The sequence below is a fragment of the Cyberlindnera jadinii genome, assembly GCF_001661405.1.
Source record: "Cyberlindnera jadinii NRRL Y-1542 unplaced genomic scaffold CYBJAscaffold_1, whole genome shotgun sequence".
Lineage (NCBI taxonomy): Eukaryota > Fungi > Ascomycota > Saccharomycetes > Phaffomycetales > Wickerhamomycetaceae > Williopsis > Williopsis jadinii.
Genome location: NW_017963652.1, coordinates 534,717 through 547,341, shown reverse-complemented (window position 1 = coordinate 547,341; position 12,625 = coordinate 534,717). Strand labels below are relative to the sequence as shown.

General features: G+C 42.2%; 6 protein-coding genes and 1 non-coding gene across 7 annotated transcripts; all 7 read left to right on the top strand.

Annotated features, from left to right (window-relative positions):
* Positions 1–166: 166 nt before the first annotated feature.
* YEL1 (Arf family guanine nucleotide exchange factor YEL1) lies at positions 167–3,136 on the top strand (the record flags this gene model as incomplete). Its single annotated transcript, XM_020217029.1, has 2 exons — positions 167–279; positions 838–3,136. The coding sequence occupies 2 exons, from the start codon at positions 167–169 to the stop codon at positions 2,888–2,890; spliced, it is 2,166 nt and encodes a 721-aa protein (XP_020072984.1). The 3' UTR covers positions 2,891–3,136.
* On the top strand, positions 3,137–6,473 carry KIP1 (Kip1p). The gene has a single exon (XM_020213986.1). The coding sequence runs from the start codon at positions 3,190–3,192 to the stop codon at positions 6,352–6,354; it is 3,165 nt and encodes a 1,054-aa protein (XP_020072983.1). The 5' UTR covers positions 3,137–3,189; the 3' UTR covers positions 6,355–6,473.
* An 84-nt stretch (positions 6,474–6,557) lies between these two features.
* On the top strand, positions 6,558–8,111 carry TAD1 (tRNA-specific adenosine deaminase). Its single transcript, XM_020213985.1, has 2 exons — positions 6,558–7,966; positions 8,021–8,111. Exon 1 carries the CDS (start codon positions 6,579–6,581, stop codon positions 7,716–7,718), a length of 1,140 nt encoding a protein of 379 aa, XP_020072982.1. The 5' UTR covers positions 6,558–6,578; the 3' UTR covers positions 7,719–7,966; positions 8,021–8,111.
* CYBJADRAFT_5056 (uncharacterized protein) lies at positions 7,833–8,378 on the top strand. Its single transcript, XM_020217740.1, has one exon. It carries the CDS (start codon positions 7,947–7,949, stop codon positions 8,334–8,336), a length of 390 nt encoding a protein of 129 aa, XP_020072981.1. The 5' UTR covers positions 7,833–7,946; the 3' UTR covers positions 8,337–8,378.
* Positions 8,379–8,732: 354 nt separating this feature from the next.
* SKT5 (Skt5p) lies at positions 8,733–11,216 on the top strand. The gene has a single exon (XM_020213984.1). It carries the CDS (start codon positions 9,102–9,104, stop codon positions 11,088–11,090), a length of 1,989 nt encoding a protein of 662 aa, XP_020072980.1. The 5' UTR covers positions 8,733–9,101; the 3' UTR covers positions 11,091–11,216.
* Positions 11,217–11,750: 534 nt separating this feature from the next.
* CYBJADRAFT_t23 lies at positions 11,751–11,835 on the top strand. Its single transcript has one exon. It is a non-coding gene; the product is annotated as a tRNA-Trp (tRNA).
* Positions 11,836–11,957: 122 nt separating this feature from the next.
* LSM1 (Lsm1p) lies at positions 11,958–12,577 on the top strand (the record flags this gene model as incomplete). Its single annotated transcript, XM_020213112.1, has 2 exons — positions 11,958–12,198; positions 12,287–12,577. Coding segments are annotated over exons 1-2 (420 nt in total), but the record flags the coding sequence as incomplete, so codon positions are not given.
* Positions 12,578–12,625: the final 48 nt, after the last annotated feature.

Sequence of the window (12,625 nt, the reverse complement as noted above, 5' to 3'; positions counted from 1 at the left end):
AGATGCACATGTTACCATTGGGTCCAGACTCTCAGATTCTTTTACACTTCATATGTCCGTGTTGGGGCGATTAGCGGGTGGGACCATGATGGTGTTCAGCTGCTATATTTATGCTCTAACCAATACCGTCACGATAAAAGCGCGCCATTCCGATCAAAGCTTGGAAATGGACAGTGCAATTACATGGAGAAATTCCATGAGGCATACAATAGATTATCAGGTGTGTATTCACCCTCACACCTTGCAGTGCTTAAGGCATCCTTCTGAAGCCCAGAAGAAGTAAGCAGGAAAAGGTTACAGCCCGCCTCTTACAGAATGACAGACATACACACAGACATACACAGGCAGACTAACCGTTAACATACATTCTCCTCGGGGATGCGCGTGCAGTCCTAAGCGAAAAGCCAATGTAAAATATCTCTGGTTACATTCTCCCTTCAGGGGGGTATTGTACGCCGTTTTTTTCTGTCTACACGATCAATTGCACTCAGACTGCAATACTGACAAATGTGAGTCGTCAATTCCAACATCGTGCCAGTGTAACATTCCACCTGTTCTTTACTTCGATGCCTTCTTCATGTGTGTGTGCACCTCCCGCTGTGCCTCCTCTGCTGCCAAATTTGGCAGGCTCGTAATTTTTTTTCGGCTTGTACCGTTCTTCGCCTATTTCGCTGGCGATTTGTGGCTTACTGAGACGACTTGTTTACACGTTGCGCTCAGTTAACTTCACAACCTCTGCGTACAAGGCGGCCCACTCTCGAGGACTGGGAAACTGGAGACTATCACCACTGGCTTCAAAGCAACAAACAGGGACGACTAACGCTCTCTTCACAATAGGCGGCTTAACTCTGGTGATACGAATACAAAGTCTAAGACAGCTACAGGCACAAACACCGATACATTGCTTGTGGGCAATACCAGCTATAGCGGACGTAATTCCACTGAGGATTTGAGGAGGTACTTCTACAATCAGTTAGACAGGTTTGACTCGTGTATTGGTAAGAGAGATAAGGAGTCCAACAATCAGACGTTGGATATGCTACGACCTTCACCGCAATTACAAAACATCAATGAGATTTACAAAGATGAGTCGAATAGTACGGGACTTTCCGCAGGTGTCCATAGGAAATCGAGCCACAACGTCTCAACCGATGTGATTAATGAAGACCCTGAGAGGGAAGAGGCGGAGGAGGAGCTTCAAGACCAATCGTTGAAGAGAATTGCGAAGGAAATGTTCAATTTGACGTATAATGAGGTTCTGGCGTCGAAGTACGCCGCTGTGCTGGGTACAAATGAACAGTGGAACTATAAACTGTGTGAAGAGTTCATGAAACTGTTTGACAAGTGGCCAGAGGCCTTGGTTCAAGCCCTGAGGCTGCTCTGTTCTAAGCTGTATCTAATTGGAGAGGCGTCTCAGATTGATCAAATTTTGGAAGTGTTTGCGATAAGCTGGTGCCAATCACATCCTCAAAACCAATTGGGTGATTATACGAGTGTTCATATCGTGTGCTTCTCGTTGTTCATCTTGAATTCGGACCTGTACAACAATCAGAACCAGGAGACTCGATTCTCAAAGGATGAATTCGTCACTAACACCCTGTTTGCCATAAAAGAGGAGAACTCTGCAGTTACAGACGACGATACACTAATAGAGACGCTGCGAGCATTCTATGATGATATATCTCAACGGAAATTAGAGCTCTTGAATACTCTCCCACATCAGAAGTTTGCAAGTCGAAAGAGTAGTCGAAGATTGTTTTCAAATTCGAATATCGATAATGCACACCACAACAACGGCAATTACGTTAATAACAGCAATAATCAGAGACACTTTTCAAATGTGTCGTTGATTTCCAAGAGTACGAGCAGATTATCGTCCATTGGATCTACAGTCTCGTTTTCGCCGTCTTTACGCAATATCAGTTCACTTACAGAGACAAATGATTCAAACTATGAAGTGGATTACATGAAGGATGAATACGATGATGAACTAGAGTCATATGGACCACCTTGGGCAATGGAAGGATTGATAAAATGTGAACCACAACAGAAAGTTAGACGGAAGAAATCGGGACTGTTTGGCTGGTTGAACAACAACTCAAGGGGGAACATTTCATCCGAGTTGGACATCTACAACGAGAAAGATTGGAAACAGAGTATAGTTGTCATATCCAAAGGACTCTTGAAACAATACTCCTTTGGGTCCTCATCTGATCGGAAGAACTTCATTAGAACCAAATCTAATGAATTTGTAAGCACCATCATCACTTACAATTTATACTCCGCAGTTGCATCTCTTGTTGGTGAGAACGTCATTTCAAATGTAAACTCAAAGACTAATGGAGTTGCTTGGACTTTAACTATTCCAAACCTACTCACTAATGACTATACAGGTGACAAGAAGGTTGTCTACTACGCACCAAGCCTTCAAGTTGCTCATAATTACATTGAAACTTGCAATTTCTGGGCCGCAAGAATAACTTCAATACCAACTTCTGATAAAGATATCGTAACAAATCAAGAGTATGGATGGAGCCCAGAAGTTCTTCGAATGGATGTCGACTCGTTACAAAGAGTTCAAATTAGCAACTGGGAATGTCTCTTGTCTATAGAATCTTCCTTCATACCATCCTCCTTATCTTTGAGAGATCAATCCTCAAGCATGAAGAAGTATGTTGATAGTATCACACAGTCGTTGAACGATCATCTCGCACTGAAGGAACAGATTGAACAAACTTGGGGTGAAAAGGAAGGAATAGAAGATCGTTACAACACAGTTATGAATAACTGGAGTGAAAAATACGTTTATCTACTTCAACAGAAGACAAAACATCAGACGTATCTGGACTCTCTAGCTTTGGCATTATCTTTCAAGGCATCAAAGGTTTAGCATATAGCTTTCTCATAGTGTATTACAATACCATCCAATTGAATCCTGTGCTCGTTCGACAATGTCACTTCGATGAATTGTTAGTGCTAGTAAATAGCTGTTTCTCAAATTCACGCGTTGTTGTGGTGATCTACAATGTTGCTCATACCAATATCCTGTTTTGATTTCCTGTGCCCACCACAAAACAACAATCAACAAAAGTAAACAAACAAGTAAACAAACAAATAAACAAACAAATAAACAAACAAATAAACAAACCCTCCATCAGTTGATCAACGTTGTCTCTATTCAGCTCAGAGATGTTTAATAATCAACAAGGAAAACGGCCAAGGTTGTCGTTTGATACGAAACCGCATCTTTCTCAATTGGCTGTGGGTAAAAATGCACGGGCATCGATTGCCACCTCGTCTCCTTCTAAATCTAAGACATATGCTCAAAAGACAGCTTCCTCCAACCAAAAGTCTTCGAACTTGGCCTCTGATCAAGAATCGAATATATCTGTGTATGTGAGATGCAGATCGTTGAATGAAAGGGAGCTTGATGAAAACGCTGGCAAAGTGATCTCTACAAATGGGCATATGAAGAAAGAGGTGATTGTCAAAAGTGCAAGGGAAAAGACGTATACTTTTGATAGGGTGTTTGGCCCTGAGAGTGACCAAGAGATGATATACGATGGTGTCGCAAAACCTTTGCTCCAAGAGATGCTACAGGGCTATAACTGCACTGTTTTTGCATACGGTCAGACAGGTACTGGTAAGACGCACACTATGAGTGGTGATATCCAAATGTCAAACAACAGAATTGCGGAGAATGCTGGTATAATCCCTAGAACTTTACTCGACTTGTTCAGGTCCCTTGAGAAGAACTCTGAGTTCACGGTAAAAGTTTCCTTTATCGAACTATATAACGAAGAATTAAGAGATCTTCTCATAACAAAGGACTCTGAAGATCGGAAAGTTAGAATCTTTGATGACCCTGAAAAAAAAAGTATCGTTGTCCAAGGAATGGAAGAGGTATTCATCAAGAATGTCTCTGAAGGTATGAATGTATTGATGAGAGGATCTTATAACAGACAAGTGGCTGCTACAAAATGTAACGACTTATCTTCAAGGTCCCATAGTGTGTTCGCTATCACTGTTCATATGAAGGAGATCGATCCCATCTCAGGTGAAGAATATCTCAAAATTGGTAAACTAAATTTGGTGGATTTGGCAGGTTCTGAGAATATCAGCAGATCTGGTGCGGAAAATAAACGAGCTCGAGAAGCTGGAATGATCAATCAAAGTCTTTTAACTTTGGGAAGAGTTATCAATGCACTTGTCGACCAATCACCACACATTCCTTATAGGGAGTCTAAATTGACTAGGCTTTTACAGGATTCTTTGGGAGGACGTACAAAGACATGTATCATTGCTACTATCTCACCATCAAAGGCGTCGTTAGATGAAACTGTTAGCACGTTGGAATATGCTAACAGAGCTAAAAGTATCAAGAATAAACCCCAACTGAATCAAACAATGTCAAAGAAGATGATGATTAAGGAATACGTTCAAGAAATTGAGAGACTACGGAATGATTTGAACGCAACAAGAGATAAGAATGGTGTATACGTCTCAGATGAGCATTGGGATAAGATCATGTCCGAGAGTGAAAATAGAAAGAATCAGGTTGATGATCAAAAACTCAGAATTGATGTGCTAGAGGAAAAGATCAGGAAGTCAAAAAAGGATTTCGAAGACCAGATGGAATACATCAAAGAAGTGGAAGACGAAATTGAGATTGCCAAAAGAGAGAGGAAAATTTCAATGGAGAAACTTGAGGAATGCTCCACCAAATTGGTCAGTACTGAACGCGAACTAAAGATTGAAGCACTCTGGAATAAGAACCTTGTTGAAACCGAAAAAGAGCTGGCAGATGCATATAACTTGGTGAATTCCACCCTTCAGGAAACAATCAGTATTAGAGAAGAACTTTATGATAGAATTGCCAAAAAGCATGACCTCGAAGATGAAAATGTGATATCTTTGGAGACATCTAAAACTCACATCATTTCCCAGACAAAAATTTTCACTGAAAATGCATCTCGTTTATATGATGATAACAAAATACTGGGAGCTGCGCTTAATGATGGCTTTCAAAGCTTTGTCAATTCGCATCAGTCAAAGATTGAAAAGAAATGTAACGGTATAAAGGAAATTGGTCATGACATGGAGTCACTGGCTGGCTCTTCAGTGAACACGCTCACCAACAGCTCAAAAGAGGTATCTGATCTTATCGGTGTTTCAAAGCTTCAGAACCAAGAAATGCATGACTCAGTCACAAATGAAGTATCCAGTTTAAGGTCTGATGTCATGAATATGGCTGGAGATATAAACAAAAAGATTGGGGAAATCGATGGAATTCTTGCCTCTGGGAGTGTTACTTTGAAATCCAAAGTGGATGAGAATCTTAAGAGTGTTACAAAAGTATTGGAAGAAAAGGATGAGATTGTTGTCACTGCAACTTTGGCAACAAATGAAGCCAACCACGAGATACGCTCAAAACTCGAAGATGAGATTGCTGAGCTCAAAAGATGGAAAGAATCTGAGATGGAGAACCGTCAACGGTCACAGAATGAGTTGATGTCGCAAATATCTTCTCTTATAAGTGCTCATGATATAAAAGCGCAACAGAGATTTGATGAACAGTTGAGCTCGTTCATTCCTAAATTTGATCGTATTACCGAAAAACAATCTCAAATGACAAGTGATTTGGAGAAATTTATCGAAAACAAATGGAAACCAACTATTAGGGACTCAAGAGCCCAGGTTGAGGATAGCTTTTCCTGTTTGAAGGGTGACATTGAAGGTAATATGAAAGTGGACCTAGGTCCAATTAACAATGCGGTTGTTGATATTGTTCATAAACAGTGTTTGTCTTTTGAGAATATTTCCCAAGAGTTACAAACAAAGACAGCAGCATTGGATGAATGTCTTTCAAAGGTCGGCACTCTTGTTGGTAGCTCTTGTGATATAACTCAAGGTGAGCTTCTAAAATTGAAATCAATGATTGGTGAATCCTTAGGAAAGATTCAAGCTGCCTTTATCAAATCTGGTAAGGCCATCGAATCTTCAAAGGCACAAGTCGTTGATACTTATCTTAATAGGCAAGACGATTTTGTGAAGTCATACAGGGACTCAACATGTGTCGATGTCAATAATCTCAATGATTATGTCAATAAAGTTGGATACTCAAGGGACGATGAGCCAATTCCAAAGAGGCAAAAGATCACAGTTCCTACATTGCAGAGCTTACCAAGGGCATTGTCACGCCAACAGATCATTGCAAAGCATCAGACTGAGTTGGATGGACAACCTCAGAAGAAAATGCCATTGTCCTCAATCGACGTCAACTCCAATGTTCCCGATACTGATAGTAAAACTGCTCCACCCACTGAAACATCACAGCAAATGGAACTACACTAAGAGTCGTGTGTATAAGAACTGAAATATATAACATGTACTATAAACGAACAGTATAAAAAGGAGGTTTGATTTAATGGGGAATAATCCTTACAATGGGCTCACACAGTTCAGCTCCGGACATAGCACTCGCGGCGTCAAGCATAGCGAAAAACTTTTGATCTCTCAAGATGAGCCTCCTCCACCCTCTCCGCAGGGTCCAACACCACAGACAACCTTGGGCACGAATGGTTGACCCTGATAGAGTTGCCACATCTATTATTGAAACCTTTAAGCATTGTAAGAAAGGTACACCCACTATACGGAAGCCGAGTAACGTTAGGGAATGGACAGTATTATCGGGCATCGTTATTGTTGATGAGGATACTGATGAGTACCGTCCAGTTGTTGTGACCACTGGTGTCAAGGCGCTTCCTGATAAATTCTTGTCTAAGGTCCATGGGAAGGTTCTACACGACTGTCATGCGGAGATCTTAGCGTTAAGGGCATTCAACAAGTTTGTAGTTGAACAATGTCACAGCGACACTACTGGGTTTATCCAAAAGTGCGATTCCACAGACAACGGCTGTTTCAAATTTCGGCTTAAAGAAGGGCTAAAGATAGTTCTTTATATCAGTGAACCGCCGTGTGGTGATTGTTCACTTGAGCTCTTGTCCAACGATAGGGATAAGTGTAACGATAGTGATGTCAAATGGGATAAAGTCCATATCCTTGAAGGTGGTGTTGTTAGAGGTCGGGAATGTTTTGTGCTAAGGGGGAAAGTAAGGACTAAACCTGGTAGAAGGGACTCTCCGTTGACGTTGTCGAAGAGTTGTTCTGATAAACTCATTATGAAACAATACTGTGGAGTTTTAAATGCCCTTGTCAGTCAATTTGTCGATCCATCGAACGCTTTCATCCATTCCGTGGTGCTGCCAAGGGACAGATGTAACGATGAAGCACTGTTTAGATGCTTTGATGGGAGACTCAAGCATGGGGCCCGTAGTTCCATCCACAAGTTTGCGACCCTAAAGACTTGCAAACGTCACGATTGGGAGAGGTTTGAAGAGGATCAACCTCCTAGTAATTTGAGTCTTGTACACATTGAAGGTTGTCCTGATGAGGCCATTGATAATTTTGTTAAGAACGGTTTCTATTCAAAGAAGTGTCTCGTCAGACCCAGAGGTGAAAGCTGTCTCTCCAGGGTATCGTTATTCAAGAGGTGTAAACCGTTCCTCGCCTTGGACGAGAGAAGGTGTACGACGTATATCGAAGTGAAGAGAAGAAACCTGGAGTACTATGCAAAGAGAGAGGTTGCGAAAAGAGACCTCGGGGCCTGGAATAGCACAAGTACTGATGACTTTGTTCTTGATTTGTTAACGCCATAAGTCACTTTAGTTGCACACATCTCATCCCGGTGTAAAATTCCCCCATCTCTCAGAAAACCTACGGTATTAATATGCATGGAATGTTCTTAGGACTGCGTCAGTGTGCATAAACGAGACTAATAGTCCCTCCATGTGTTGTTTTTCTGTAGGGTTCGGAAACTGTGTGGGAATCAATGGGAGGTTGGTTGGTACTTGAGCTATGGTTAATGGTTGTTAGTGTTCCGTCCGATGTCACTGTTCTGTCCGATGTCACTGTTCTGTCCGATGTCACTGTTCTGTCCGATGTCACTGTTCTGTCCGATGTCACTGTTCAATCTGGTGGCCTGTGTGAACCTGTTGTGTGTGGATGTCTTAGAGCGAGTGTATAGGAGCAAATGCACAGGAGCAATCATCCAAGAGCATTGGTGCTGCTCCACTTGCCGAGACATCCCTATGGCAAGCGTACGTAGCATGTGTAGACCACGCGTCACACCTCGAGTCCTTGTAATTAACGCATATGAGCATATGTTACACATGTCACATATAATCCCAGGGTCTAATTATAGCCCAGCACACAGGCAGACCACCCACGCTGCACCGGCTTGGTCCCATGGCACCATCAAAAGAAAATCGCTTTAAGCCATGAGTCAGTTGACGGCCAAACTAAACAAAACAACACAACTATTGGTAGACTCTAATACGTTGTATGGCGTTAGTATCTCGTTAATATCGGAGTCTCTCACCCTCCCCCCTGCCCCCACACACACACGATCTGCCTAATTTATGGACGACAACGGCCAATTTTCCCGTTTCCCGTTTTTCATTCCGCGTAGGAGACACGCGCGTTTGTCCCCGTGCACACACGAACGCGCGCGCGTAGGGAGGAGCCAAAACAGAGCAGAAAGAAGAAAAAAGCGTCTCGAAGGGGAAGAGAAGCGCCAAAAGAGAAAAAACGCTGGTCTCGCACAAGAGAGACTTTGGGCTTAAAATACCTTTCTACGAAAATTGCTGTAAACAACCACGAAACCGTAAATTCATAGGAAAAAGAAACAAGCAAAGAAGAACAGGGACAAGACATAAAGCAAAAAAGGGGTTTTCTGTTGTTGTTGTTGATCTGTTCCAAGGAATTTCAGTACATCGATCCCTTCCTCCGTCACGTTCTTTGTGTTCCTCCCCCGCGTGTCGTGTCGTGTTTCTTCTCGTTTTGAGTCCATCGTATTTGAGCTCATCTTTCCTCACGTCTTCACAAATCTGTCTCGCTGACCTCAGTGATTCACACAAACCACGCCATTCTGTTCGAGAGCACTCCGGGCGGTTACTAACTAGCAGTGTTGTCAGTGCCCTTCCGTGCTAAGCAAAGTAGTTGCGCTGAGAAGAAGAAAATAGGCAGACACCAACTGAAGCATGTCAAACACACATTCCGTGCATCCTTACAGGGACGTCAACCTCATCCGCACAGGTCGACTAGACCATACAAATACCCCTGCACTTGGTCAATCGCATGCGTCCTCGTCGACAACGTCCGGGACAACTTATAGAAGTGCAAATCCGAGTATGCGAAACTACGAGTCGTCTTTACAGGCTCCTGTTGAGAGCACCCATGTTGATCCGTATCCACAGTCACAAACTTTTAACGCCATGGCACAAAAGGAGCAGTCCCAGCACTACGGTGGCCGCGGCGGTCTCCGTGACGGCTTCCGTGACGGTGGTGACAGCAACAGAGATGTCTATGGAGTGAATGCACAGGCTTCACGTTTGCCGAATCAACTGAATTATGTGGAGGACCAACAACAGTATGCTCCCCCGCCACCGCTCTCGATGGGTGTGTCGAAATCACAAACCTCTTCAACGGACTCGTTTCAGCGCAGCCATGGTGGTTACGTTGTTTTGAATGACCAGAGCTATCCACAACAGCCTAGAGCGCCAGATACACCTGTTGGTGCTCGCTCTTTCAGCATGCCGCTAGCGAGCACGCCAGATGGAACCTTTGTTAGGGAGAGCTCTCCAATGTCAACAAGTGGTACTGACTTGTCCTCACAAAATCAGCTGCAACATCAACAGGGTAAACCATCCCATGCAAGAGGCTCCAAATCTGTTGACTTGTCACATCTATACCTATTGGACAGAAACGAATCAACACATTTCACCTTGACAAACGAAAGCATGTCTGACGTTTCACATAACTTAATCAAGCAGTACTTGGGTGAAAACTCACAGTCCTCCCTACTACCAAGGATGAAGACCATTGAAATGTACAGGAAAAACGTTAAGAAATCTAACGACCCAAAGGTTTTGTTCCAATATGCCCAATACATGTTACAAACTGCGTTGACGTTACAGCCCAGTGATGCTCCTGAGAACAGTGGTGATAAATCTTCAACAACGGAAAGGGATTTGAAGAAACAGTTCTTGAAAGAGGCAGTGCACTACTTGAAGAAATTATCGGATAAGGGCTATACAGATGCACAATACTTACTTGCAGATGCTTATAGTTCAGGTGCTCTGGGGAAAGTTGATAACAAAGAGGCTTTTGCGCTGTTTCAAGGTGCTGCAAAGCATGGTCATATAGAATCTGCGTACAGAACTGCATACTGCTATGAGGAAGGCTTAGGAACAACAAGGGATTCAAGAAGGGCTGTGGATTTCCTTAAATTTGCCGCAGCAAAGAACCATCCTGCTGCTATGTACAAATTGGGTATGTACTCTTTTTACTCCAAGATGGGATTTGCAGATAACACCAACGTTAAGAGAAGTGGTATCCAATGGTTAACAAGAGCAGTTACAAGGGCAAATGAATTGACGAATGCAGCTCCTTATGAATTGGCAAAGATTCAAGACGCAGGGTTCCTAGATATCGTTATTCCTGACCATAAATATGCTATGGAGCTTTACGTTCAATCTGCATCCTTAGGACATGTAAAGTCCGCTGCCATATTGGGTAAAGCTTACGAAATGGGTGACGATGTGGTGCCTCAGGACCCTGATCTTTCGATTCACTATTACTCCCAAGCAGCTCTGGGTGGTGATGCAGAATCAATGTTGGCACTCTGTGCGTGGTATCTAGTTGGGAATCCACCAAATTTACCAAAGGACGAGAACGAAGCCTTCCAATGGGCTTTAGCAGCTGCTAATTTGAAATTCACAAAGGCCCTCTACACTGTGGGACATTTCTACGAAAAGGGTATTGGGTGTGAAGCCAACTTAGAAACTGCTAAATCTTGGTACAAGATGGCTCGGGATAGAGGTGATGAAAAGGCTGCGATCAAATTGCAAAAGTTGGGCTCATCAGAGAGTGCAACAGCAAATCAATCAAAATCGAACGGTAAGAAAGAAGATCCAAAGAGAAAGAAATCTAAAAAGGATAAGAAGGATAAAGATTGTGTGATCATGTAAAGATATCATCATGTCGACACCACACCGTTGGTTTCGTTTTGCATAATTAGGTGTTATATTTTAATGTGACGGGTTATATATAGTCTTGTGATCAAATCACAGGTAAAACACACTCTATGTATCCAAGCACAGCTTCAGTGGTCTGAAGATTCACTGTATTCAAGTATAAAGCTGTTTAATTTAAGACGTTGATGCAACGCGTATAAGCTCAGAGGCGGAGGGTTGGTGTTCGGATGTTCTTGTTTTGGATTGAACATCATTGAATTTATAGACCAACATTGACCAAGAAGGGCAAAAAGCTAATATCCTGTTAGCAAAAGTTGAGAAGCATATAAGCACTCATTTTTAATAGATCAATTGTCTTATTTCCTTGATAATTTATTGCTTAATTGATACACTCAACTCTTTTGTTTATATGAAAATTTAGCCTTCACTTGAAAAATTCCGATGTAAAATGAACTCGTATTCTTCCTCCAAACTAGAGGGGAAATACATTTATATTCGTTGTTTTCGAACATCATAATATTGATGGTTTTATCATATGCAAATCCATATAATTACAATGGTATTATGCTATGAAAGCTGCTTATTTAGCAGTTAAGTAATCAAATGCCAACTCCGTAGTACTCAGTGAGAACCCTCTGTCAAAATTCCGAAGATGAAGCGGTGGCTCAATGGTAGAGCTTTCGACTCCAGTTGGAATAGTGCAATCGAAGGGTTGCAGGTTCAATTCCTGTCCGTTTCATTCTTTTTGTTTTTTTGGTAAACGCCAGGTCACGTGACGTATTTGAAAACACTAATGGGGAAATATTCGCGGGAAATTAGTCCAGCGAAGTTCAATGCTCTAGTGGTGGGTACTTCATCTTGGATGAATTAAGCAAAACGGATAAGTTGTAATCGACACAAGTATCCCTGTATTATACTTCATATATACAACTGCTTTGGCTGTTAGATATAGTTTCCGATAGTTGCAAAAACATGAGTTCAGAGGATAAAACACCAGAGGTTGAACAACAAAAGAAGCAAGAGCCAGAAGGAGAAGTTAGTGGGTTAGTATTGGAAAACTATTCCTTCACCACTGCTGCTGCTATTGTCGGTTATGTCGACCGTAAGTACATGTCTATGAGTATCCTGAACATACAGGGAAGAATCTTTCATCTTTTTGAATCAAACTAATCCGGCTCGTCGCTGTATAGGTAAAGTGTGTGTAATGATGACCGATGGACGTCAACTGTTTGGGGTCCTGAGAGTATTTGACCAATACGGAAGTATTGTCATCCAAGATACCTTTGAGAGAATATACCTCCCTGATAACCGTTATGGTGAGGAGTACATTGGTGACTTACTAATCCGTGGTGAGAATTTGTTGATGATCGGGGATTTGGACATTGACAAAGAGGATGAACCAATTGATAAACTTGAGAGAATACCATTTGATGATGCCAAAAGAGAGCAGAAACAGATAAGTGTAAACGCTGTTAAGATTCACAAGCACAAATCTAGCAGTCTCCATAAGTATGGTAAAGTTACAGAGT